General features: G+C 42.6%; 1 protein-coding gene across 1 annotated transcript in view; it reads left to right on the top strand.

Annotated features, from left to right (window-relative positions):
* ODAD2 (outer dynein arm docking complex subunit 2) overlaps positions 1-27,856 on the top strand; it is a 195,767-nt gene that overhangs the window by 12,618 nt on the left and 155,293 nt on the right. Inside the window, exons 4-9 of the mRNA XM_073677585.1 lie at positions 1,928-2,123; positions 17,495-17,601; positions 18,495-18,631; positions 18,710-18,826; positions 20,481-20,698; positions 25,780-25,926. Of these exons, the coding sequence (XP_073533686.1) occupies positions 1,928-2,123; positions 17,495-17,601; positions 18,495-18,631; positions 18,710-18,826; positions 20,481-20,698; positions 25,780-25,926 (922 nt within the window). The remainder of the gene's footprint in view (positions 1-1,927; positions 2,124-17,494; positions 17,602-18,494; positions 18,632-18,709; positions 18,827-20,480; positions 20,699-25,779; positions 25,927-27,856) is intronic.

Here is a 27,856-nt window from a genome sequence, read left to right as displayed (position 1 = left end):
GTATACCCACAGTTTTTTAGAACTGCTTCACATCTATGTTGCATAGAGTCAACCAAATCCTGCTACCTGTCAACTGTTATTCCAGCCCAGGATTCTTTGACTACATCCCACAATTTTTTGGCATTTGTTGGCTTTGCCTCAGAAACAGCATTTTTTATGTCACCCTACAAGTGTTCTTTCGGATTAAGGTCCGGGATTGGGCTGGCCACTCCATAACCTCAATTTTGTTTGACTGGAACCAAGATTTTTCTCGTTTACTGGTGTGTTTAGGGTCGTTGTCTTCTTGACACACCCATTTCAAGGGCATATCCTCTTCAGCGTAAGGCAACATGACCTCTTCAAGTATTTTAATATATGAAAACTGGTCCATGATTCCTGGTATGGTATATAGGTCCGGCACCATAGTAAGAGAAATATGCCCATATCATGATGCTTGCACCACCATGCTTCACTGTCTTCAGAGTGTACTGTGGCTTGAATGCAGAGTTTGGGGGTCGTCTGACGAACTGTCTGCAGCCCATGGACCCAAAAAGAACAATTTTACTTTCATCAGTCCACAAAATGTTTCTCCATTTCTCTTTAGGCCCGTTGATGTGTTCTTTGGTAAATTGCATTTGCCTCAGTACATGTCTTTTTTTTTAACAGTGGGACTTTGCGGGGACTTCTTGCTAAGACATTAGCTTCACACAGGCATCTTCTAACTGTCACAGTACTCATAGGTAACTGGAGACTGTCTTTGATCATCCTGGAGCTGATCATTGGCTGAGCCTTTGCCACTCTGGCTATTCTTTGATCCATTTGAATGGTAGTCTTCCGTTTTCTTCAACGTCTCTCTGATTTTGCTTTCCATTTTAAAACATTTTAAAGCATTGGAGATCATTTTAGCTGAACAGCCTATCATTGTCTGCACTTCTTTATAAGTTTACCCTCTCCAATCAACTTTTTAATCAAAGTACACTGTTCTTCTGAACAATATCTCGAACGACCCATATTTCTCAGGCTTTCAAGGAGAAATGCATGTACAACATGTGCTGGCTTCACCCTTAAATAAGGGCCACGAGATTCACTCCTGTTTCTTCACAGAATGATTGACCTCACTAATTGAACCCCACGCTGCTATTATTTTGAACACGCCCCCTTTCAATTAATTATTCAAATACACAGACTCAAAAACCTGCAGATCATGAATGCTGAGTCTGTTGGTTTTCTTAAAATCTACAGCATCAACTGGTAAATTGTTTGACATGTGGTAATATAATTTATACCAAAAACAGTGATTAATCTAGTTAGTCATATTGGACTGCTATTATTTTGAACACTACTGTATAGGAAATTTCTATAAATCCGTCCACTTTGCTGGAAGTGTAAAATGCTGCGTTTTTTGCACAGTGAAAATACGCAGCGTCAAAGACTCACTGTGAGAACTAAATCTTAGTTGTTCATCTGCAAAATCAAATGATTATTTTACAAGCAATTCTTTTCAGCTGCACCGCTCTTGCTCCATTTGGCCTCCCCCTCAGAGTAAGTCCACATGTACGGGATTTATTATCTTGATTTCTGTGACTGTTTTGTATAATTATATATATATATATATATATATATTTAGATATTTATATATTTATATGTATATGTTACGTCAAATGAATGCACATGCTGCAGAAACAACCCCACTTACTGTACGGACTGGACTTTCAGCCGCCAGGTTAGCGCACCCTTACATCTGCCCACCTCAGTAATACTATGGTAAGAGATTCATCATTAGCATAGTTTTTTAAGGTTGAAGGAAGACTAAGTCCATCTAGTTCAACCCATAGCCTAACATGTTGATCCAGAGGAAGGCAAAAAAAAAACATGTGGCAAAACACCAAGCTCCACATTGGGGAAAAAAATTCCCCATCCCAGTTCATTTGTTGCTTTGTATTTTCAGCAAACAGAGACCCCATATCAAGAATCCTCGGCGCAGGCTTCGCTACCATGGAAGGAGAACACACCTCTATGCTGCGCCTCTTGGACAAAATGCGACAGAAAGAGGATCAAGAGGCAGAAATCAAGATGAAAATCTTTCTGCTGCTCCAGCAACTTGATATGCAGCTGCTCGACAGCTCTTTAAAACAAATTTCACAGTAAGAACATTAACAAACTACGATATTTCCAGTCTATGATTTCAGACCTTTTTGCTATATATATATATATATATTTTTTTATTTTTTATTTTAATGAGCAGCAACATCTGCTTTTTATGTGCTAGGAAAAAAATAATGAAGGGGAAGGTGAAAGATATGAGAATCATTACATTTATTGATTTAAAAACATAGCACCGGGCAAAACTTAATGGAAGTGGAAAGAAAAAAAAAATTGTTTTCCAACTCATCCGTGGGATGCAAACCGTGTACATATGTTTTATATTTCTGGGTATGATATAAAATATGTCAGTTGACGTCCAGTCAATTGCCAGTTGCTAAAAAAAGGAATCTATTTCCAGTTGTTAAATCAACACCACCAGGTTCACTTACTAAGTGTGTGCCACACAGGCCCTGGAGCAGCAGCTTCATTATTGGGACATCTTGTGGTCCGTGGCTTAGTAATAGAACATTAGGACATCTCTGATGTAGCAATCAGATCCCTGGTAGTTATCAGCGTCGGATCGTAACCCATGCACCATTCCCACATTGGTTTGGCTGCGGCATCGCTCCGGAGAGCTGCACTTAGGCTGGAGCCAAGGACAGGATATCACTTTCCACTGGGAGAAAATAGACCTCCCGTCTTCAGCAGTTTAGCTTTATATCCACTTAATCAAATAATAAAACGCTTTTCTATTTTCTTTCAAGTCAGCAAGCTACATGACTGTAACCATTAATACATTTTTATGTGTGTAAATACGTGGTAATCTCGAACAGAAATGTTGCCCGTGGCACACGGCCGGTTTTATAACAAATAGCAAGCGAAGTAGGGCCCACTCTGCTCACTGCTTTTAGATTTATTTTTTTTCTGATTATTTCAAGAGATTTATATTCAATATTCTACCATATACTGACCTCACAATGCTGCATTTCAGTGCTCAGACAAAACTACCATTTATTGTCCAAATAATACCGTTATACAATACCTATATGAATAAGGGCCGTATTTTTGGTCTCAGCGCGATCCGACAAAACATCCGAGAAAAAAAAATCCCAGCATGCCCTAGTTGGATCCAATTATAATATAATAATGATTAGCAGAACGCACTCGGCCATGCAAGTCAATGAGTCCGTGGAAAATATTGGACTGCACTCAGATGAGCGACAGAGTGGAGACTTTTTTTTTCCTACGTCTCCACACTATGATCACACTTTGATCAGACTGTGATCAGCATAATCGGCCCGATTCGCTCGGATGAGAGAAAATGCTGTTGTGTGACCCGAGCCTAAGGGTGCATACTTAAAGTATTTAGAGTAAAAACCAGAATGTTGGCAGGAAAAACACTGCGTTAAATATGCGATTTTTTTTTTACGCATATAGACTGTTAGAATTTGTATTAAGGCAAGAAAAAAGCAGCTAACAGTCTATTCAGTAGGACTATCAGCTTTGTATCCACCTGACTTCTGCACAACACAACTGATGGTCCCAACCCCATTTATAAAGCAAGAAATCCCACTTATTAAACCTGATAGGGCACACCTGTGAAGTGAAAACCATTTCCGGTGACTACCTCTTGAAGCTCATCAAGAGGATGCCAAGAGTGTGCAAAGCAGTCATCAAAGCAAAAGGTGGCTACTTTGAAGAACCTAGAATATAAGACATATTTTCAGTTGTTTCACACTTTTTTTGTTAAGTATATAATTCCACATGTGTTAATTCATAGTTTTGATGCCTTCAGTGTGAATGTACAATTTTCAAAGTCATGAAAATACAGAAAAATCTTTAAATGAGAAGGTGTGTCCAAACTTTTGGTCTGTACTGTATATACATATATACATATTGTGACAGAGTCACTGGTATGGTAGATGAGGGGGGGTATGTGTCGCACAGGTTGCTAGCCTGTGTGAACTGAAACCAGTGGACTTTCTGCCAGCATGTTATATGCTGGTTGGTTAACTCACTTAAAGGGCGTGGTTTTAGGGGAATGACATAGTGATGGGAGGGACGTCATTTCCCATACCTCTACCTCAGGGTGTGGCTGAGCATCATTTAAATGTTCTGTCCTGTTTTTTTTTCTTTGAGTTGTGTTTGGAGAGGCAAGGTCTCCAGACTGGACAGCCATACCTCAGGAGGGAGCTGAAGGCTGGATATAACTTGTGTGTGCGACCCGCGCACACCTATATGGCCTGTGCTATAGTTTATCTTGTGTTTTGTTGTTTAGCCAAGTAAGGCTGTATTTATTTTGCTGGAGTGCAGAGCTTTATGCTGTTAATAAAGCCTGCAAAGAAAACCCGGGTTCCTGAGTCTACTTCCGGAAGTGGCCATGCAAGTCGTCCTTCCACAGTTGGTGCGAGAGTGCGTGCAAGATTCCAGGAACACGTGTGCCTGCCACAGAGACCAGTGGATTTCCTGGGTAAAGGCCGCCAGCCAGCCAGAGAAGTCCGGCAGCATGGAGGAGCTCATTAAGAACCTGGTCCAAAGCCAGCAGAGCATGCATCAACTGCACTTGCAGACCCACAGAGAGCAACGGGAGCAGCAGCAGGAGACAAATAAACTCCTGATACAACAAATCCAGCAGCAGCAATGACAGATGGAGCTCCTAGCAGGGGAGATCTGTGGCAGGACATCCGCTCCACCCCCAGATCCAGGTGAGGACGCACACGTCAGGAAAACGGTAAGGAGAACCTTACAGAAGATGACCCCGGGGGATGACGAGGCGTTCCTGACTGTTTTTGAAAGGGTGGCGTAACGGGAAAGATTACCTCAGGAGCAGTGGGCGGAGGTTCTGGCGCCATATCTGACCGGGGAGCCGCAGAAGGCCTATTACGATCTGACTTTACAAGACGCAAAGGAGTATGCCAAATTAAAAAATGAGATATTGGCACGCTCAGGAGTGACAATGTGTGTCAGAGAGCAAAGTGTCCACCACTGGGCGTATGCTGGCGACAAACCTCCACGCTCACAGATGTTCGACTTGTTACATCTAGTCCAGAAGTGGCTGCAGCCAGAGTCTTCCACTCCTGCCCAGATGGTTGAGCGTGTGGTGATGGACAGGTTCATCCATTCCCTACCCAGGCCGGTGCAGACCTGGGTTGCCCAGGGCTACCCTCAGCATGCGGACGACCTTGTTGGCCTGGTAGAGAGGTACCAAGTGGTTTAAAAATCCCTTGGGAAACCCAACATAATCACCTCCCCCTACTGGAGTGCCCAAAAGGGGGTGGGTTCACCACGGAAGGGGTTCAGAGCCACAACTGGGGGGCGTCCCACTTCCACTGAAGGTGCCGCAAGGACTGTTAAGGATGTGATCTGTTGGCAGTGTCGCAATCCGGGACACGTAGCCGCCCAGTGTCATGTGTCTTCTGAGCCAATGGACTGCAGCCTAGGCAGATGATGTTCATATTATGCTTACCCAGCCTGCAGTGTGGACTGTCAACCCAGCGAGGACCCACAGGCGTGTGCCGTATCTGTTAACGGTGTGATTGTCCTGGGGCTGTTGGACTCTGGGAGTCTGGTAACCTTAATCAGTGCCACCCTTCCCCACCAGCTGATCCCTACCAAATCTGTGGGCATCCGCTGCATACATGGGGACGCGAAGAACTACCCGGTGGCCAGAGTGATAGTCGGAACAGAGTGTGGCGCCCAGCCCCACGAGGTTGGGGTGGTCAGGGACCTGATACATCCTGTCATTTTGGGACGCGATTTTCCCTTGTTCTGGGACTTGTGGGGGAAGGGATCCAGACCAAGTCCCGTGAAAAAAGCCAGGACCCTAGAGAAATACCCCGATCGACATCGGAAGTGGATGAGTTCCCACTATGTGTCCTTGTCGGCGACGAGGATGAGACTGTGTCTGAGGTGGTCGACCTCCCTGAAATAGAGGTGCCTGGAGAGAACTTTGGGTCAGCTCAGGTTCGGGACTTGACCTTGAAAGGGGCGTGAGATAATGTTACTGTTTGTAATGGTGTTGCTCAAGAGCCGGGGGCGGACACCAGGTACCCACACTTTGCAGTTCAGGGGGAGCTATTATACCGGGTGACCAAACTAAAAAGTGAAGAGGTAGTGGAACAGCTGTTAGTTCCAGGTTCATACCGTCCGAGGATATTAAACATGGCACACTCACATATTCTGGGGGGACACCTAGGGGTTGAGAAAACCCAGGAGAGAATTATAAGGAGGTTTTATTGGCCAGGATGTTATCGGGAAATCTTAAACTATTATAGGTCCTGCCCCACCTGCCAGATAACCGCGCCCACCTCCCACTTCCGTAGTCCCTTAGTTCCACTACCTGTCATAGAGGTTTCCTGTGAGAGAATTGCCATGGACCTTGTGGGTCCCTTAGTTAAATTGGCCCAGGGCCACCAATACATCCTGGTGGTCATGGACTATGCGACCCGGTACTCTGAAGCGGTACCCCTAAGGAACTCATCCAGTAAAAGTATGGCCCGAGAGCTAGTTCATATTTTTGCTCGGACAGGTCTGCCAAAAGAGATTTTGACAGACCAAGGAGCCCCCTTCATGAGCAAGGTGATGAAGGAGCTATGCAGAGTCCTTCAGATTGCCCAGATTCGGTCCTCAGTTTATCATCTGCAGACGGACGCCTTAGTGGAACGCTTCAATAAGACCTTAAAGATGATGCTGAGTAAGGTCGTTGAAAAGGATGGGCGAGACTGGGACTACCTGCTCCCATTTCTGCTTTTCTCTGTCAGAGAAGTTCCTCAAGCCTCCACTGGCTTCTCTCCATTTGAGCTCCTGTATGGACTGCATCCAAGAGGTCTCCTAGACATCGCCAAGGAAACCTGGGAGGCCGAGTTCACGCCCCACTGGAGCATCATCGAACATGTCACCCAGTTACAGGAGAGAATGGCGAAGGTGATGCCCATCTTGAAGGAACATCTCCTCCAGGCACAGGAAGCCCAGGCAAGGGCGTATAACCGGTCGGCAAAGCTGAGACAGTTCCAACCTGGGGATCGCGTCCTGGTTCTTATTCCCACCGTTGAAAGTAAGTTTCTGCCCAAGTGGCAAGGCCCATATGATGTAGTGGAGAAGCTCGGCGAAGTGAACTACAGAGTCCACCAGCCTGGCCGAAGAAAGCCACACCAGGTGTACCATGTAAACTTGCCTGGGAGCCACTCCCGAAGGCCAGGTGGAAGATGTCACGATAGCGGAGACCCTTTCGCCAGCCCAGAAGCAACAGTGTCGAGAACTGCTCCAGCAGAATCGGGACCTGTTCTCAGAGTTGTCGGGGCATACCCAGGTGGTAGAACATGATGTGCTAACAGAGCCGCATATAAGGGTGAACCTGAAGCCATACAGGATTCCTGAAACACGCCGGGAGGTGATCTCGGCCGAGGTGAAGAGGATGTTAGACCTCAGTGTGATAGAGGAGCCAAAGAGTGGATGGTCGAGCCCCATCGTCCTCTTGCCAAAACCCAACGGAGAGTGGAGGTTTTGTAATGATTACTGCCGGCTGAATGAGGTGTTCAAGTGCAACGCATACCCGATGCCCCGCGTCGATGAACTCATCGAGAGGCTTGGACCGGCGAGGTACATCACCACTCTGGACCTGACGAAGGGCTACTGGCTGATCCCCATGTCCTAGACGGCCAAGGAGAAGACGGCTTTCTCAACACCTGATGGGTGCTTCCAATACACTCGGATGCCGTTCGGACTACAGGGGACCCAGCCACCTTCCAGAGGGCTATGGATCGGATCCTAGCCCCACATAAGAAGTATGCCGCAGCCTACCTTGACGACGTTGTAGTCTTTAGCCCAGACTGGGAAAGTCATCTACCTAAACTACAGGTCATTCTGGATGCTCTAAGGAAGGCGGGATTTACAATAAATCCAAAAAAATGCGCCGTTGGAAAAGAGGAGGCCAAGTACTTGGGCTATGTCGTCGGGAGAGGCGAAATAAAGCTGCAAGTTAATAAAGTGGAGGCAATCCAGACCTGGCCGAAACCGCTCTCCAAGAAGCAAGTGAGAGCATTCTTGGGAATGGTGGGATATTACCGGCGGTTTATCCCAAATTTTGCCATGATGGCCACCCCAATGACGGATCTCCTAAAAGGCACCAGAACAACCATGGTGAAGTGGACGGAGGAAACAGAGACTGCGTTTCAACTGTTGAAGTCAGCACTGTGTAAACAGCTGGTCCTGGTTGCACCAGACTTCAAGAAAGAGTTTGTGGTCCAGACAGACGCTTCAGAGGTTGGTCTAGGAGCCGTACTCTCTCAAGAGATAAATGGAGAAGAACATCCTATTCTCTATCTGAGCCGGAAGCTTTCGTCCTGCGAGAAAAACTGCGCAATAATAGAAAAAGAGTGTCTAGCCATAAAGTGGGCCGTAGATACACTAAGATACTACCTACTAGTCCAGAAGTTTAAGTTGGTGTCAGACCATGCCCCGTTGAGATGGTTGAGGGAAAAGAGGGGTAAAAATGCCAGGGTAACTAGATGATTCCTAGCTCTTCAGGACTTCAACTATCACGTAGAGCATAGGCCTGGGAAGTTACACGGGAACGCTGATGCCCTCTCTAGGATTCCCTGTCTGATATCGGAAGGTGCCCAAACCCCCGGCTTTGGGCAGAGGGGGGGAATATGTGACAGAGTCACTGGTATGGTATATGAGGGGAGGTATGTGTTGCACAGGTTGCTAGCCTGTGTGAACTGAAACCAGTGGACTTTCTGCCAGCATGTCATATGCTGGTGGGTTAACTCAGGGGATATACAAAAAGGCGTTATGCATGGCGGCAAAAAAACACAGCATTCCAAGAAAAACACTTGCTACCCACAGTAAAATTTGGTGGAGGTTCCATCATGCTTTGGGGCTGTGTGGCCAATGCTGGCACCGGGAATCTTGTTAAAGTTGAGGGACGCATGGATTCCACTCAGTATCAGAAGATTCTTGACAATAATGTTCAAGAATCAGTGATAAAGTTGAAGTTACGCAGGGGATGGATCTTTCAGCAAGACAATGATCCAAAACACCACTCCAAATCTACTCAGGCATTCATGCTGTGTTTTTTTGCCGCCATGCATAACGCCTTTTTGTATGACCAAACAACTCAATCTTGGTTTCATCAGTCCACAGGACCTTCTTCCAAAAAGAAATTGGCTTCTCCAAATGTGCTTTTGCATACCTCAGCCGACTCTGTTTGTGGCGTGCTTGCAGAAACGGCTTCTTTCGCATCACTCTCCCATACAGCTTCTCCTTGTGCAAAGTGCGTTGTATAGTTGACCGATGCACAGTGACACAGTCTGCAGCAATTTGATGCTGCAGCTCTCTGGAGGTGGTCTGAGGATTGTCCTTGACTGATCTCACCATTCTTCTTCTCTGCCTTTCTGATGTTTTTCTTGGCCTGCCACTTCTGGCCTTAACAAGAACTGTCCCTGTGTTCTTCCATTTCCTTACTATGTTCCTCACAGTGGAAACTGACAGGTTAAATCTCTGAGACAGCTTTTTGTATCCTTCCCCTGAACAACTATGTTGAATAATCTTTGTTTTCAGATCATTTGACAGTTGTTTTGAGGAGCCCATGATGCCACTCTTCAGAGGAGATTCAAACAGGAGAACAACTTGCAAGTGGCCACTTTAAGTAGCTTTTCTCATGATTGCATACACCTGGCTATGAAGTTCAAAGCTCAATGAGGTTACAAAACCAAAAAAAGTGCTTTAGTAAATCAGTAAAAAGTAGGTAGGAGTATTTAAAATAAGAAAATGATAAGGGTGCCCATACTTATGCACCTGTCAAATTTTGATTGAATGCAGATTGCACATTTTCTGTTAGTACAATAAACCTCATTTCAAGGCAGAAACATTACTGTGTCCAACAGTTATTACATATATCAAACTGAAATAGCTGTTGCAAAACACCAATTTTTATAAAACATTAAGCTTAAGATTAATAGGGGTGCCCAAACTTTTTCATATAACTGTATATCAAACTGAAATAGCTGTTGCAAAAACACCAATTTTTATAAAACATTAAGCTTAAGATTAATAGGGGTGCCCAAACTTTTTCATATAACTGTATGTCTTATATTCTAGGTTCTTCAAAGTAGCCACCTTTTGCTTTGACGACTGCTTTGCACACTCATGGCATTCTCTTGATGTACTTCAAGAGGTAGTGACCGGAAATGGTTTTCACTTCACAAGTGTGCCCTGTCAGGTTTAATAAGTGGGATTTCTTGCCTTATAAATGGGGTTGGGACCATCAGTTGTGTTGTGCAGAAGTCTGGTGGATACACAGCTGATAGTCCTACTGAATAGACTGTTAGAATTTGTATTATGGCAAGAAAAAAGCAGCTCAGTAAAGAAAAACGAGTGGCCATCATTACTTTAAGAAATGAAGGTCAGTCAGTGCGAAAAATTGGGAAAACTTTGAATGTGTCCCCAAGTGCAGTTGCAAAAACCATTAAGCTTTACAAAGAAACTGGCTCACATGAGGACCGCCCCAGGAAAGGAAGACCAAGAGTCACCTCTGCTTCTGAGGATATGTTTATCCGAGTCACCAGCCTCAGAAATCGCAGGTTAACAGCAGCTCAGATTAGAGACCAGGTCAATGCCACACAGAGTTCTAGCAGCAGACACATCTCTACAACAACTGTTAAGAGGAGACTTTGTGCAGCAGGCTTTCATGGTAAAATAGCTGCTAGGAAACCACTGCTAAGGACAGGCAACAAGCAGAAGAGACTTGATTGGGCTAAATAACACAAGGAATGAACATTAGACCAGTGCAAATCTATGCTTTGGTCTGATGAGTCCAAATTTGAGATCTTTTGTTCCAACCACCGTGTCTTTGTGCGACGCAGAAAACGTGAACGGATAGACTCTACATGCCTGGTTTCCACCGTGAAGCATGAAGGAGGAGGTGTGATGGTGTGGGGGTGCTTTGCAGGTGACACTGTTGGGGATTTATTCAAAATTGAAGGCATACTGAACCAGCATGGCTACCACAGCATCTTGCAGCAGCATGCTATTTCATCCGGTTTGCGTTTAGTTGGACCATCATTTATTTTTCAACAGGACAATGACCCCAAACACACCTCCAGGCTGTGTAAGGGCTATTTGACCAAGAAAGAGAGTGATGGGGTGCTACGCCAGATGACCTGGCCTCCACAGTCACCAGACCTGAACCCAATCGAGATGGTTTGGGGTGAGCTGGACCGCAGAGTGAAGGAAAAAGGGCCAACAAGTGCTAAGCATCTCTGGGAACTCCTTCAAGATTGTTGGAAGACCATTTCCGGTGACTACCTCTTGAAGCTCATCAAGAGAATGCCAAGAGTGTGCAAAGCAGTCATCAAAGCAAAAGGTGGCTACTTTGAAGAACCTAGAATATAAGACATATTTTCAGTTGTTTCACACTTTTTTGTTAAGTATATAATTCCACATGTGTTAATTCATAGTTTTGATGCCTTCAGTGTGAATGTGCAATTTTCATAGTCATGAAAAGACAGAAAAATCTTTAAATGAGAAGGTGTGTTCAAACTTTTGGTCTGTACTGTTTATATATACATATATATATTGCCTTGTGAAGGCATTTGACCCCTTGAGCTTTTCTACCTTTTGCCACATTTCTGGCTTCAAACATAAAGATATAAAATTCTAATTTTTTGGGGAAGAGTCAACAACAAGTGGGACCCAATTGTGAAGTGGAACGAAATTTATTGGATATTTTAAACTTTTTTAACAAATTCAAAACTGAAAAGTGGGGCATGCGATATTATTCGGCCCCTTTACTTTCAGTGCAGCAAACTCACTCCAGAAGTTCAGTGCGGATCTCTGAATGATCCAATGTTGTCCTAAATGACTGGTAATGATAAATAGAATCCACCTGTGTGTAATCAAGTCTCCTTATAAATGCACCTGCTCTGTGATAGTCTCAGGGTTTTGTTTCAAGTGCAGAGAGCATCATGAAGACCAAGGAACACACCAGGCAGGTCCGAGATACTGTTGTGGCGAAGTTTACAGCCTGATTTGAATACAAAAAGATTTCCCAAGTTTTAAACATCTCAAGGAGCACTGTGCAAGCGATCATATTGAAATGGAAGGAGTATCAGACCACTGCAAATCTACCAAGACCCGGCTGTCCCTCTAAGCTTTCATCTCAAACAAGGAGAAGACTGATCAGAGATGCAGCGAAAAGGCCCATGATCACTCTGGATGAACTGCAGAGATCTACAGCTGAGGTGAGAGAGTCTGTCCATAGGACAACAATCAGTCGTACACTGCAATAATCTGGCCTTTATGGAAGAGTGGCAAGAAGAAAGCCATTTTTCAAAGATATCCATAAAAAATCTCGTTTGAAGTTTGCCACAAGCCACCTGGGAGACACTCCAAACATGTGGTATAAGATGAAACCAAAATCTAACTTTTTGGCCACAATGCAAAACGATATATTTGGCATAAAAGCAACACAGCTTATCACCCTCAAAACACCATCCCAACTGTCAAACATGGTGGTGGCAGCATCATGGTTTGGGCCTGCTTTTCTTCAGCAGGGACAGGGAAGATGGTTAAAATTGATGGGAAGATGGGCGGAGTCAAATACAGGACCATTCTGGAAGAAAACCTGTTGGAGTCTGCAAAAGACCTGAGACTGGGACGGAGATTTATCTTCCAACAAGACAATGATCCCAAACATAAAGCAAAATCTACAATGGAATGGTTCAAAAATAAACGTATCCAGGTGTTAGAATGGGCAAGTCAAAGTCCAGACCTGAATCCAATCGAGAATCTGTGGAAAAAGCTGAAAACTGCTGTTCACAAACGCCCTCCATCCAATCCAACCTCAATGAGCTCGAGCTGTTTTGCAAGGAAGAATGGGCAAAAATTTCAGCTTCTCGATGTGCAAAACTGATAGAGACATACCCCAAACGACTTGCAGCTGTAATCACAGCAACTGTGGCTCTACAAAGTATTAACTCAAGGGGGCCGAATAATATTGCATGCCCCACTTTTCGGTTTTGAATTTGTTAAAAAGTTTAAAATATCCAATAAATTTCGTTCCACTTCACGATTGTGTCCCACTTGTTGTTGATTCTTCCCCCAAAAAATTAGAATTTTATATCTTTATGTTTGAAGCCAGAAATGTGGCAAAAGGTAGAAAACTTCAAGGAGGCCAAATACTTTCACAATATACTGTGTGTGTGTGTATATATACAGTACAGACCAAAAGTTTGGACACACCTTCTCATTTAAAGATTTTTCTGTATTTTCATGACTATGAAAATTGTACATTCACACTGAAGGCATCAAAACTATGAATTAACACATGTGGAATTATATACTTAACAAAAAAGTGTGAAACAACTGAAAATATGTCTTATATTCTAGGTTCTTCAAAGTAGCCATCTTTTGCTTTGATGACTGCTGTGCACACTCTTGGCATTCTCTTGATGAACTTCAAGAGGTAGTCACCGGAAATGGTCTTCCAACAATCTTGAAGGAGTTCCCAGAGATGCTTAGCACTTGTTGACCCTTTTGCCTTCACTCTGCGTCCAGCTCACCCCAAACCATCTTGATTGGGTTCAGGTCTGGTGACTGTGGAGGCCAGGTCATCTGGCGTAGCACCCCATCACTCTCCTTCTTGGTCAAATAGCCCTTACACAGCCTGGAGGTGTGTTTGGGGTCATTGTCCTCTTGAAAAATAAATGATGGTCCAACTAAACGCAAACCGGATGGAATAGCATGCTGCTGCAAGATGCTGTGGTAGCCATGCTGGTTCAGTATGCCTTCAATTTTGAATAAATCCCCAACAGTGTCACCAGCAAAGCACCCCCACACCATCACACCTCCTCCTCCATGCTTCACGGTGGGAACCAGGCATGTTGAGTCCATCCGTTCACCTTTTCTGCGTTGCACAAAGACACCGGTGGTTGGAACCAAAGATCTCAAATTTGGACTCATCAGACCAAAGCACAGATTTCCACTGGTCTAATGTCCATTCCTTGTGTTCTTAAGCCCAAACAAGTCTCTTCTGCTTGTTGCCTGTCCTTAGCAGTGGTTTCCTAGCAGCTATTTTACCATGAAGGCATGCTGCACAAAGTCTCCTCTTAACAGTTGTTGAAGAGTTGTGTCTGCTGCTAGAACTCTTTGTGTCATTGACCTGGTCTCTAATCTGAGCTGCTGTTAACCCTCGATTTCTGAGGCTGGTGACTCGGATAAACTTATCCTCAGAAGTAGAGGTGACTCTTGGTCTTCCTTTCCTGGGGCGGTCCTCATGTGAGCCAGTTTCTTTGTAGCGCTTGATGGCTTTTGCAACTGCACTTGGGGACACTTTCAAAGTTTGCCCAATTTTTCGGACTGACTGACCTTCATTTCTTAAAGTAATGATGGCCACTCGTTTTTCTTTACTTAGCTGCTTTTTTCTTGCCATAATGCAAATTCTAACAGTCTACTCAGTAGGACTATCAGCTGTGTATCCACCAGACTTCTGCACAACACAACTGATGGTCCTAACCCCATTTATAAGGCAAGAAATCCCACTTATTAAACCTTACAGGGCACACCTGTGAAGTGAAAATCATTTCCGGTGACTACCTCTTGAAACTCATCAAGAGAATGCCAAGAGTGTGCAAAGCAGTCATCAAAGCAAAAGGTGGCTACTTTGAAGAACCTAGAATATAAGACATATTTTCAGTTGTTTCACACTTTTTTGTTAAGTATATAATTCCACATGTGTTAATTCATAGTTTTGATGCCTTCAGTGTGAATGTACAATTTTCATAGTCATGAAAATACCGAAAAATCTTTAAATGAGAAGGTGTGTCCAAACTTTTGGTCTATACTGTATATATACACACACACACTCCACTTCCATGTGTTTGATGGACCGGTGGAGGCGGGGCGGCACCCAGATGTTCGATTGCACAACCACCAAATAAATTTAAAGGTGTAAGGGCTCACCAGGTGACATGGATCCGCTAAGCCTCTGGTTAAGGTGGATACATTGACCCCAGGCATTGGTGCACACATGGAGTCGTGGGGAGTGGGACTAACTGGAAACACAGGAGCAGACGGACAGATGGAGTGGAACTCAGCAGGGATGAGTGCAAGTTGAAACACAGTAGTACAAATAATGGTGCATACCAAACAAGGAACACTAGAGTCTCAATCACATTACACTGGTGTTTGTGCCAATGGGTCTTAAATTGGTCTAGGGAGATGATGTAATTGATCCACGCCGGGCAACCTGCAAAACCCAACGTGGAGCACAAGCGAGGATAGCGGACCAAGGGGAAGGAAGCGGAGCCTGGGATATGCAGGACAGGTGTGTAACAAAAGGGGTATATTGCAATCTTGCAGTATCGTATTTGCCATAAATAACGCTACGTGGGGCTTCCATTTCTAAAACTTCCATTTATTATTTGGAGAGTAGGATTTCCATGCACTTAGGACTTCAAGCATTTCCAAGATGGGGAGGCTCCAGAGATGGACGTGGATTGCACAGAATGACATCCAGAGGCCACAGGTTATGTCTACAGTACAGACCAAAAGTTTGGACACACCTTCTCATTTAAAGATTTTTCTGTATTTTCATGACTATGAAAATTGTACATTCACACTGAAGGCATCAAAACTATGAATTAACACATGTGGAATTATATACTTAACAAAAAAGTGTGAAACAACTGAAAATATGTCTTATATTCTAGGTTCTTCAAAGTAGCCACCTTTTGCTTTGATGACTGCTTTGCACACTCTTGGCATTTTCTTGATGAGCTTCAAGAGGTAGTCACTGGAAATGGTCTTCCAGCAATCTTGAAGGAGTTCCCAGAGATGCTTAGCACTTGTTGGCCCTTTTGCCTTCACTCTGCGGTCCAGCTCGCCCCAAACCATCTCGATTGGGTTCAGGTCTGGTGACTGTGGAGGCCAGGTCATCTGGCTTAGCACCCCATCACTCTCCTTCTTGGTCAAATAGCCCTTAGACAGCCTGGAGGTGTGTTTGGGGTCATTATCCTGTTGAAAAATAACTGATGGTCCAACTAAACGCAAACCGGATGGAATAGCATGCCGCGGCAAGATGCTGTGGTAGCCATGCTTTTTCAGTATGCCTTCAATTTTGAATAAATCCTCAACAGTGTGACCAGCAATGCACCCCCACACCATCACACCTCCTTCTCCATGCTTCACGGTGGGAACCAGGCATGTAGAGTCCATCCGTTCCCCTTTTCTGCGTCGCACAAAGACACAGTGGTTGGAACCAAAGATCTCAAATTTGGACTCATCAGACCAAAGCACAGATTTCCACTGGTCTAATGTCCATTCCTGGTGTTCTTTAGCCCAAACAAGTCTCTTCTGCTTGTTGCCTGTCCTTAGCAGTGGTTTCCTAGCAGCTATTTTACCATGAAGGCATGCTGCACAAAGTCTCCTCTTAACAGTTGTTGAAGAGTTGTGTCTGCTGCTAGAACTCTGTGTGTCATTGACCTGGTCTCTAATCTGAGCTGCTGTTAACCCTCGATTTCTGAGGCTGGTGACTCGGATAAACTTATCCTCAGAAGTAGAGGTGACTCTTGGTCTTCCTTTCCTGGGGCGGTCCTCATGTGAGCCAGTTTCTTTGTAGCGCTTGATGGCTTTTGCAACTGCACTTGGGGACACTTTCAAAGTTTGCCCAATTTTTCGGACTGACTGACCTTCATTTCTTAAAGTAATGATGGCCACTCGTTTTTCTTTACTTAGCTGCTTTTTTCTTGCCATAATGCAAATTCTAACATTCTACTCAGTAGGACTATCAGCTGTGTATCCACCAGACTTCTGCACAACACAACTGATGGTCCTAACCCCATTTATAAGGCAAGAAATCCCACTTATTAAACCTTACAGGGCACACCTGTGAAGTGAAAATCATTTCCGGTGACTACCTCATGAAGCTCATCAAGAGAATGCCAAGAGTGTGCAAAGCAGTCATCAAAGCAAAAGGTGGCTACTTTGAAGAACCTAGAATATAAGACATATTTTCAGTTGTTTCACACTTTTTTGTTAAGTATATAATTCCACGTGTTAATTCATAGTTTTGATGCCTTCAGTGTGAATGTACAATTTTCATAGTCATGAAAATACAGAAAAATCTTTAAATGAGAAGGTGTGTCCAAACTTTTGGTCTGTACTGTATATCTGTCTGACAATAATCCATAATATCCGATCATTTATTCATTGCTCTATAACTACAGGTTTATCGTATCATGTTTTTTATGTAAGTGGAAGAAGCAAATGCACGCAGCAGATCACAGTCGCTGATGAGGGAACGTTACCTCGTGTGACTCAGCCATGATTTTTTATTTCAGACACTATTACTAAAACACACGAGGCCATCCATTTACAGCAAAGACAGATGTTCCGGGTCAAGGTAATAGTCTCTTTATGTTTCTAATTTCAGAGAAGTCCGTGTTTCTCCCACCGCAGTGAAGAATGAGTTTAATCTAATCAGACGTTTCTGCAAAGATGAAGAAAAATCTGTGCTGAAATCAATCGAATACACTTCAGGTCGGTATTCTGCGCTGTTTTTATCACTTTGTATTAATATATTTTATTTGACTTTATACCAAAAGTTCTCTGCGAGCGCCTATATAAATAGATTCATTGGTTTGTATCGTATAGATCAAATTCTTTTTAGCTCCACTTTACTTGAACAATAGTAGATTTGTCAAAAAGACCAAAAAAATGAAAAAAGTCTATCAACAAATGTAACACAATCCTGGAGCCCGATGTCTGCACACAAACGATCACATCTTGTGTTTCGTGAAATGCACTTGTAAGATAAGAGCTATGATCTGGGGCAAAAATCTGGATATTTTGCCTCTTGCATGCAGCAAATTGGTGATATTTTACTTATGCCATATACACTTTGCTGCAGATTTTTAGGTTAAATCCACGCGATCCTGTGAACTTTCAACCTGAATTTGCACGCAGGAAATCTACAACGTAAAACCGCACCAGCTAAGTAGATGACATTTCATCAAATCTCATCTATACTTTGCGGATATTTCCAGCGCTTATTTTGTCTCGCAGAATGGATTTACTAATCCACTGCAGATCAATTATTGGTGGATTTCACCCTTTTCAATGGAAAGGCTGAAATCTGCGCCAAATACTCAAAAATGCCGCTGCAAATTTCACATATAACAAACTTGAATTTTGCTGAAGATCTGAAAAATCTTCCCCATATTCACCATGAACTTAGCCTATGGTGTGTTTGGGGCAGATTTTATGCTTGGATCTCTTACCTAAAATCCCACGCATTTCTGTATCTAAAATCAGAGCATATTTTCCGTACTTATTGGCACACTTTGGTTGGCTCTACTGACAATTCCCAGATTCGGGGCTGCATACAATACAAATCTCTATAATAAACTTTTTTTTTTTTAATTTCTTTATAGATTATGAATTTTCCAATGGTTGCCGATCTCCACCTTGGAGGCAGGTTCATGGGGAAATCTGCTATTTGATGATCACACCCCATGATATTCAGCCTTTCTGTGTGACGTACAGCACATCGGGTGCCTTTATAAACTCGGTAAGAAGATTTCTATGTTTTTGACCCTTTATCTTAGTTTTTTAAGTTTTCACTCATCTACACTAATACTTTCTGCAGGGGAAAATGAAGGATAAGGATGAAATTAACTATGACCGGCAAAGTGAAGTTTATAAGGATCTCATGACATTACTGAAGGACAAGTCACCAAAATTTGCAGAAAACATCACTAAGCAGGTAACCTGTAGTCCTAATATCATGTTCTCTTATTATTAGGTATCTTGACGTTCAAATCAGCTGGACGGGTCTTATTCCTAAAGTCAAGGGACACATCAATGTTTTTAGAGGGAATTTATTTTTCCCTCTACTCCAGTTTCATACTCCGGTATCAAAAAGTTGCAAAACTTTGCAAAAGTGGTATTTGCACGGGAACGTGACATAACTTCCACCATCCAATTCTTTTCTGCCGCATGGAGTTCAATGGTGCGTTTTTGCTTTTTTTCTATATGGACATGTGATGTCTATGGAAAACTGTGTATCTGAATTGTTCCACTGACTATTATCAGGTCTATGACCCAAATTTATCAAAGCAATTTTGCCAGAATTCTGACATAAATTGCAAGCTGTGATGTTACTTACACCAGAAATCTTACTCCGGTCTGAGACGCAGATTGTTTCACAGCATATCTGCAGATTTTCTGCAGCAGAATTTGCAGCAGAATCTGTGCCTGTTGCATGCAGATTTGACTGCAGATTTTGTTGCACATCTGGTCCAGATTTATAGCTTTTCATTGCAAAAGGTAATTTCTACTCTGATTCTTCATAAAGAATTGGCTTTCTGTAGGGTTAAAAAAATGCAACACCAAACAATTTCCTTGCGGATTCCGCAACATATGGATGAGATTAAATTAAAACTCACACATATTTCTGGTAATGTAACATGCTGCGTGTTTAAACATGTAAAATTCCCACTGTATATGCAACATGCTAGCCTAGCCTTAGGGTATGTTTACACACGTGTTATACCCTATATGTTATACATAGGGTATGTGTGGATTTTCCACACGGATTATAACTTACAAATGATTTTGTAATCATGCCTGAATAAGGAGTCTCTGTGCTCGGAAAGCTTGCATATATATTTTTTTTCTGGTTAGCCACTAAAGGTATCACTCCGAGAATACTTTTTCCATTTTTGGGCATAAAAGTATTTACATAGATTTTTCTGGCTAACATGGTACCACAATATAACTTTGTATTGTGCATCAGGAGTCATGGTAGAAATCCACTTGTAATGACCTGGTAGGGACCCTTGATTTAAACAATATTTTGGATCAGAAGTAATTATGCTAAAGCTAGGATTTGAAAGCAGGGGCAACATGGCAACTTTGGCTGCAACACAGATCGTGCGGCGAATGATCACTATATGCGGCTGATACATCGCAGCTCAATATAGATGAATGGCGACTTTGGAAAGACTGCGCAGCCAAAGATCACAATGTGTGCCACATTGCAACATAATGTGGTCTCATTGCGACCTCTCGAGTACCACAATCGTGACAATAAGGCGCAAAAATCTTTTTTACGACTTGCTTGTTGTGTCCCAGTACCATAGAGATTGCAATGAGACCCCATTATGTTGCAATGTAGCAGTGGCACATAGCGATCTTTGGCTGCGCAGTCTGTCCAAAGTCGCCATGTCTCCCCAGCCTATGAAAACTAATATCATAAACATAGTTAAATCCATTTGGAGCATGATTTTCTCTGTGCACCCTATATATAGCTGTTACATTGTGCTTTGCCTCTGTCTATCACTATCTTTTCCCATCATACTGATTTTCTTCATTCAGAATGAGCACATGATTCATACACTTGTATTGTCTATTCATAGGATTTTATATATTTTGAAGACCAACCAGTGGCTCAAACCGTCCAACATGTGGATGTAATTGAAGTGGAGGAACCAAGCCAAAACCATTGGTCTAATGAGTATCCAGAAAAGAAAGCACAGGAGAAGACAAGGAATCCACTTGTAAAAAGCAAGACTAACAAGGCCAAATTAGAGCCGTCTCTGAAATGGAAGAACCTAACCCTTAATGGTCACCAGGAGTATGTTGTCTTTTTAGTCCTAATACCTTGCAATTCCCGTCTTTTATGGACGTTTTAAATTAGCCAGATACACACACAAAGGGCCAAATTATTTTAGTTAGCGGCAGTGATTTTTTTGGAGATGGAAAAAATTCTCTGGAAACCTCAGGAAATTCGGAGATTGCGAGCCTTCGTACATACTAGTCGTAGAAGATGACAGACATAAAATGTTATTAAATTCTGTCCTGATTTACGTGGACATTATAATTCACTAATCTAATAAAGATGAGAAATTAGGAAGGGCTGGAGTGTAGCATAACGTGCGGCTGTAGTTAGATGTTTCATTGCCAGATAATTGTGCACATTTTAGCTTACTTCTGTACAGCCACCTTGGTATGTAGGGACGGTAAGAGAATCGCCTTGCAAATGATGTGCCATGTGGAAATGATTTCTGTAATCACAAGACCTGTAGACTTAGTGAATACGGCTGGTTTAACATGTCCTACATTCATGATCTGGGTACAGACTGGAACGCTCGCATTGGGTCTACTGGCCACAACAGCTCCATATATGCCTGTGTCAGTAGACCCACAGCCAGTCCATTCCAGACATCATGGTGTCATGCGTCTGGGGTTGAACGCTTTAGCCTGTTCTTTGTTCTTCTCTGTCCGCCGAGCCACAGCAGATAAACCTTGACTGGGTGTTTAGTTTCTGTTATCCTTGCTTCAGTCATTTTAGACTAACTGGTGTTTTCATTTGTATGCCCTATCACCTTTTGTGTGCAGCTTTATATACTTTCCCCCTGCTGGTATTTCCTGCTGGTGAAATTCTCATTTAGATGTCCATCAATACTTCTGTAGTTTAAGCTAGTCAGTGAAAGACCAGCTAGGGTTTATCTCTCTGCTGTTTATGTTCTTTACCCTGCACCTATCTTCTGTTTCTTTTTAGGAAGTAGGCGGCATATTCTCTAACAGTACGTACTTAATCCTTTATTTTGTGGTTTATTTTACTCACTCTGGGATCTTTCATTTTTTCAGCACACTTTCCCTTCTGTAGGTAATTTGCACTCTGCTCTGCCCTCCGGTTCTTTAGGAGGAACATGACGTGCTTGACGGCCTTTGCAGTCAGACCAATGTTATTCAATCAGGCAGTGCAGAGGAATGATTTAATTCCACTGACTGAATCTGCATGTGGATAGAATCAAAGCATGCATGATTTACCTCCGAAAACCGGATGCGGTTCACCCATCTATGGGTGAACCGCACAAGTCTATGGGTGTGAGAAAAAAATTGGATGCCATACGGAGCCACGTTATGGCATCCAATTTATATGGATACATTGCAATTCTGTAATATAGTAAACTGGAAATGGTTAATAGTTGCTAAGTTAAAAAATGAATTGATGACTGCACACTTTTCTGTTTGCTAGATTGAAGGACTTTGAGTAGAGTCAATACTTAATAGAAAAATGTCCAATTAATGTCAAAACGAATAGAAGTCTGACATAAAAAGTAACACTGTAGACTGTAATGATAAGTTTTGAAAGAATTCACACCCTGCGTGTTTTAAAAAAAGTAATACTCCGCAGGTCAATACATTTTTAGAAATCTCATTAACTTTATTGCTACTGTAAAACTTTGTTTGTTTTTTCTACCTTAAAGTGTGACTGTCACTTTGTAAAAGTTTTTATATATTACATGAGCTGCATGGTGTTGCTGATCGGTTTTGGTCCGAGTCCTGAAACCCCCCACAATCTCTCAAAACATTGCTCTGCAGGGCGCAGATCCTGCATGAGTGCTCTGCGGGCTCCATAGTAAATCTATGGATCTGTACATTCATTATGCAGAGCTGCCCAGTATTTTTTTTTATTATTTCATAATACCATAATTTATCTATCTTTAAGGCCTCCTTCACATGTCCATGTTTCCGGATACCACACGTACCCATTATAACTTATGGTGATCTCCACATGTCCGCGTTTTCACATGAACTGTGTGTCCGAGTGAGCCACATGCAGACATGTCCGTTTTTTTCTGACAGCACAGATGACAAGGGCCAATACAAGTCTATGGGTCTATGAAAAACACGTACAGCACACGGGTGACATCAGTGTACCGTCTGTGTGCTGTACACAGTTAACACTGCAAAGTACCGAAGAAGAGAAGGAGAAGTAATTTCATTGGTTATTTATCCATATCGAAAAAACACGGATGGCACACTGATGGAAAACACTGATGCCACACTGATGGAAAACACTAATGATACACTGATGACACACTGATGGAAAACACTGATGCCACACTGATGGAAAACACTGATGGCACACTGATGACACACTGATGACACACTGATGGCACACTGATGGAAAACACTGATGGCACACTGATGACATACTGATGGAAAACACTGATGGCATACTGATGACACACTGATGGAAAACATGGATGACACCGGTACCATTTTTTCATGGGTGACACTCTGATGAAACACGGATGGCACACTGATGGAAAACACTGATTCCACACTGATGGAAAACACTGATTCCACACTGATGGAAAACACTGATGCCACACTAATGGAAAACACTGATTCCACACTGATGGAAAACACTGATGCCACACTGATGGAAAAAAATGATGCCACACTAATGGAAAACACTGATTCCACACTGATGGCACACTGATAGAAAACACTGATGGCTTACTGATGACACACTGATGGAAAACATGGATGACACTGGTACCATTTTTTCATGGGTGACACTCTGATGAAACACTGATGACACACTGATGGAAAACACTAATGCCACACTAATGATACACTGATGGAAAACACTGATTCCACACTGATGGAAAACACTGATTCCACACTGATGGAAAACACTGATGCCACACTGATGGAAAAAACTGATGACACACTGATGGAAAACACTGATGACACACTGATGGAAAACACTGATGCCACACTGATGGCATATTGATGACACACTGATGGAAAACACTGATGCCACACTAATGATACACTGATGGAAAACACTGATTCCACACTGATGGAAAACACTGATTCCACACTGATGGAAAACACTGATGACACACTGATGAAAAACACTGATGACACACTGATGGAAAACACTAATGACACACTGATGAAAAACACTGATGACACACTGATGGAAAACACTGATGCCACACTAATGATACACTGATGGCACACTGATGGAAAACACTGATTCCACACTGATGGAAAACACTAATGACACACTGATGAAAAACACTCATGACACACTGATGGAAAACACTGATGCCACACTAATGATACACTAATGGCACACTGATGACACACTGATGGAAGACACTGATGCCACACTGATGGAAAACACTGATGACACACTGATGGAAAACACTGATGACACACTGATGGCACACTGATGACACACTGATGGCACACTGATGGAAAACACTAATGCCACACTAATGATACACTGATGACAAACACTGATTCCACACTGATGGAAAACACTGATGAAACACTGATGACACACTGATGGAAAACACTAATGCCACACTAATGATACACTGATGGAAAACACTGATTCCACACTGATGGAAAACACTGATTCCACACTGATGGAAAACACTGATTCCACACTGATGGAAAAAACTGATGACACACTGATGGAAAACACTGATGACACACTGATGGAAAACACTGATGACACACTGATGGAAAACACTGATTCCACACTGATGGAAAACACTGATTCCACACTAATGATACACTGATGGCACACTGATGACACACTGATGACACACTGATGGAAGACACTGATGCCACACTGATGGAAAACACTGATGACACACTGATGGAAAACACTGATGGCACACTGATGGAAAACACTGATGGCACACTGATGGAACACTGATGGCATACTGATGACACACTGATGGAAAACAAGGATGACACCGGTACCATTTTTTCATGGGTGACACTCTGATGAAACACGGATGGCACACTGATGGAAAACACTGATGCCACACTGATGGAAAACACTGATGACACACTGATGGAAAACACTTATGACACATTGATGGAAAACACTGATGGCATACTGATGAAACACTGATGGAAAACATGGATGACACCGGTACCATTTTTTCACGTCTGTGTTTTATACGGACGTATGAAGGAGGCCTAAAGCTGTGTTCACACCTATTTCTTACACTACACTCATCCTATAAACCGAGAAAACATTCAATGTTTGCTCTGAACATAACTCACTTGAATTTTGCAGCCATTGACTCCTATTGTTATAAGACGAATGCCGAGCGGTAAATGTTTTTTTGCAGGATCCCCTGTATTGCCACCAGTAATCAGCAACGGTCTGACATAAAGCAATCTGGTGTGGACCCCGATACTTAGAGATGGGCCTGGACGGCTCCCGCTACGCATCAAAGGGAGCCATAATCCGGTCACAGCAGCTGCACGTTTATAGATTTCGATAGAGACTCAGCTTTAGCATTTCAAAGCCGGTGACCTCCTGCACAGATTCTTTCCACTTTCTGCCATAGAATCAGTTTTTTTTTTACTCTGCTAATAGGCCAATTACATCCAATAATTTGTTTCCCAGCCACATAGCCCTGAACCCTGTGTGCAGCTATAATATTTGTGACATCTGCGAGCCGCTCCGTGCCCTCACCAACTTTATTTTTTTATCCTAAAAAGTTTGATATATTCTTCCCTTTAAAATTTTGAAGCCAAAGAAAAATCTGGAATAAAAAATTTGATACAATATGCAGCGAGGGTCAGATCTTTTATTTGCATTGTGCCCTCATACCCTGAATATACAATATTTATCTGCAGACGTTTCATTATAATGAACCCGTTGTTTGTGTTCTTGTCTACAATTGACCCCCCCTCCCGTGCAAAATTGTCCTATAAAGCATTTACAACCCAACTGGCAATAAAACACTGCAAGTTACAAATGTAGTAACTGCACATGGGAAAGGAAAATGTGAAGACATTAAGATTTCATTGAAAATGAGAATAACTTTTTTTTATTTTATATTTTTTGCCAGCTTCTGAACAGTTCATTTATTTTTCCAGAACCACAATTACAAGCAAGGACGGGAGGTCCGCAGACAAGAAGGACGCATCCAAAGAGCCAAAAACTGGAAAGCCACTAAGCTCTGAAAGTAAAAAAAGGTCCTTCATTGTCACCCCGGGGTTCAGAAGACAATCTGCATTAAAAAGGTAGGAATTTTTATGATTCACTTCTTAAGCATAAATATACCGGGTGCTCTTTAATGGCAGATCACTTTTGCCTACAACCCCTGTCAAAAAGTATGGAATCACCGGGCTCGGAGGATGTTCATTCAGTTGTTTAATGTTGTTGAAAAAAAAGCAGATCACAGACATGGCACAAAACTAAAATCATTTCAAATGGCAACTTTAGGGCTTTAAGAAACACTAAAAGAAATCAAGATTAAAAATGTGGTACTCAGTAAGGGTAATTTTTTTCAGAAATAAAATTAAGTCCTTCAGTGGGGAGTTCTATCAATTAGAGTGCATGCCTGTCTAGAAGACCTGATGGTACTATATAAGGGCTCGTGCAGACGACCATATTATCTGTCAAACATCGGATTGCACCCTGACCAATGTTATGCTATGGGGCTGTTCACTTGTTAGATTATTTTGATTGCCACCGCACCACGTCAATCGGAAAGAGCGAAGGCGAAGCACCAGAATTGGAGCATGTAATGTGATGCCCCACTTCTGGAGTGGCTGCGGGCTGGTTTTTTAGGCTTGGAAGGTCCGAATAACCATGGACCTTCCCAGCCAGGTAACATCAGCGTGCAGCTGTCTGCTTTACCTTGGCTGGTTACAAAAAATGTTTTTTTTTGTTCATTTATTTATTTATTAGGTTAATAAATGTACAGTAAGCTACATCTATCTATCAACATATCTATCTATCTATCTCTTTGCTTATCTTTAACAACTAAACATCTGTCATTTATATTCTGCATTTTATTCCGGTACGTGTCACACGGATGACACATGGATAGCACTTTTCATGTTATCCATGTGCATGTGTGCGGGACGTATTGACATCCATGCTGCAGGAAATAAACGGACATGTGCACAGCCCACAAATTATAATGGGTGTGCGTGTGTATGTGTCTCCGGTATGTGTGAAACCGGAAACCACATGTACCGGAAACACGGACGTGTGTAGGGGCTCTAAGGGTAAATCCACATGAAATGGGAATGCCATCAATCTTCCTTCTAGATTTTCAAATAAAAAAATTTGTGGTGGGAGACAAGATCGACAAAGTGGATGAAATTTGAACAAATGTCCCAAAATTTTGCATTGGTGGAGGCCAATTGTATGGGAAACAGTCCTCACAATTGCCGCAGATTTATCGTGTGGATCTCCGGATTTCCATGGCAATTTTCTTGGGAACCTGTCCTTATTCTTCACTGCTTCATTTATGGCAGCGATGCGGGGGAAGCAATACCAGCAGCTGTCATTGGGTCTTTTTTTTACATTTATGTGAAGCTTTATGGACTCCATTTTGTCAGGTTGGTGCTGGACGGTTCTTTGTTTGCTTTCAACTTGCCTCAGGGTCCTGTATGGCAATGCCACTTGTACTTTCCTGATGGCATCTTGGCTCCATTTAGCAATGAACCAGAAAAGTCTGTTCCCAACACCTAAAGAGTAGCTGTCCTTTTAATTTTTTTTCATAAACCTATAGTACACGTGGCAATAAGAAACTTTGTAATACACCGTCAAGCAAAAGGATAACAATGTTTTGAACTTTTGGCTTTCAGACTCCCTATCTCACCATCCACTACTGATTAGAACATGAGATGATCATCATTTTATAGACAATCATCTTGGCTATCTCATATATAAATTTGACTTGCAACTATTGTGCATATGATTAGTTATGCAGATTCTTGTCATGTCACTGCATTGGTACTATTTTGCTCCTAAAAATCTAAATTTAAATTTTTACTATTTTGTCAATCCATCTTTTGCTTTCAACACTGCCTGGATCCTTCTGGGCATGCTCTCGATCAGATTCAAGCATGTCTCAACCAAAATCTGATCCCAGGTCTCTTCTACACGTTCCCAAAGTTGGTGCATACTGGTCGACTCACTTGGGTATGTATACAGCTT

Source organism: Phyllobates terribilis, unplaced genomic scaffold (genome assembly GCF_046119375.1).
Source record: "Phyllobates terribilis strain yellow unplaced genomic scaffold, ASM4611937v1 Scaffold_4__5_contigs__length_816908805, whole genome shotgun sequence".
Taxonomy (NCBI): Eukaryota; Metazoa; Chordata; class Amphibia; order Anura; family Dendrobatidae; genus Phyllobates; species Phyllobates terribilis.
This window is presented reverse-complemented; position numbering and strand designations above follow the sequence as displayed.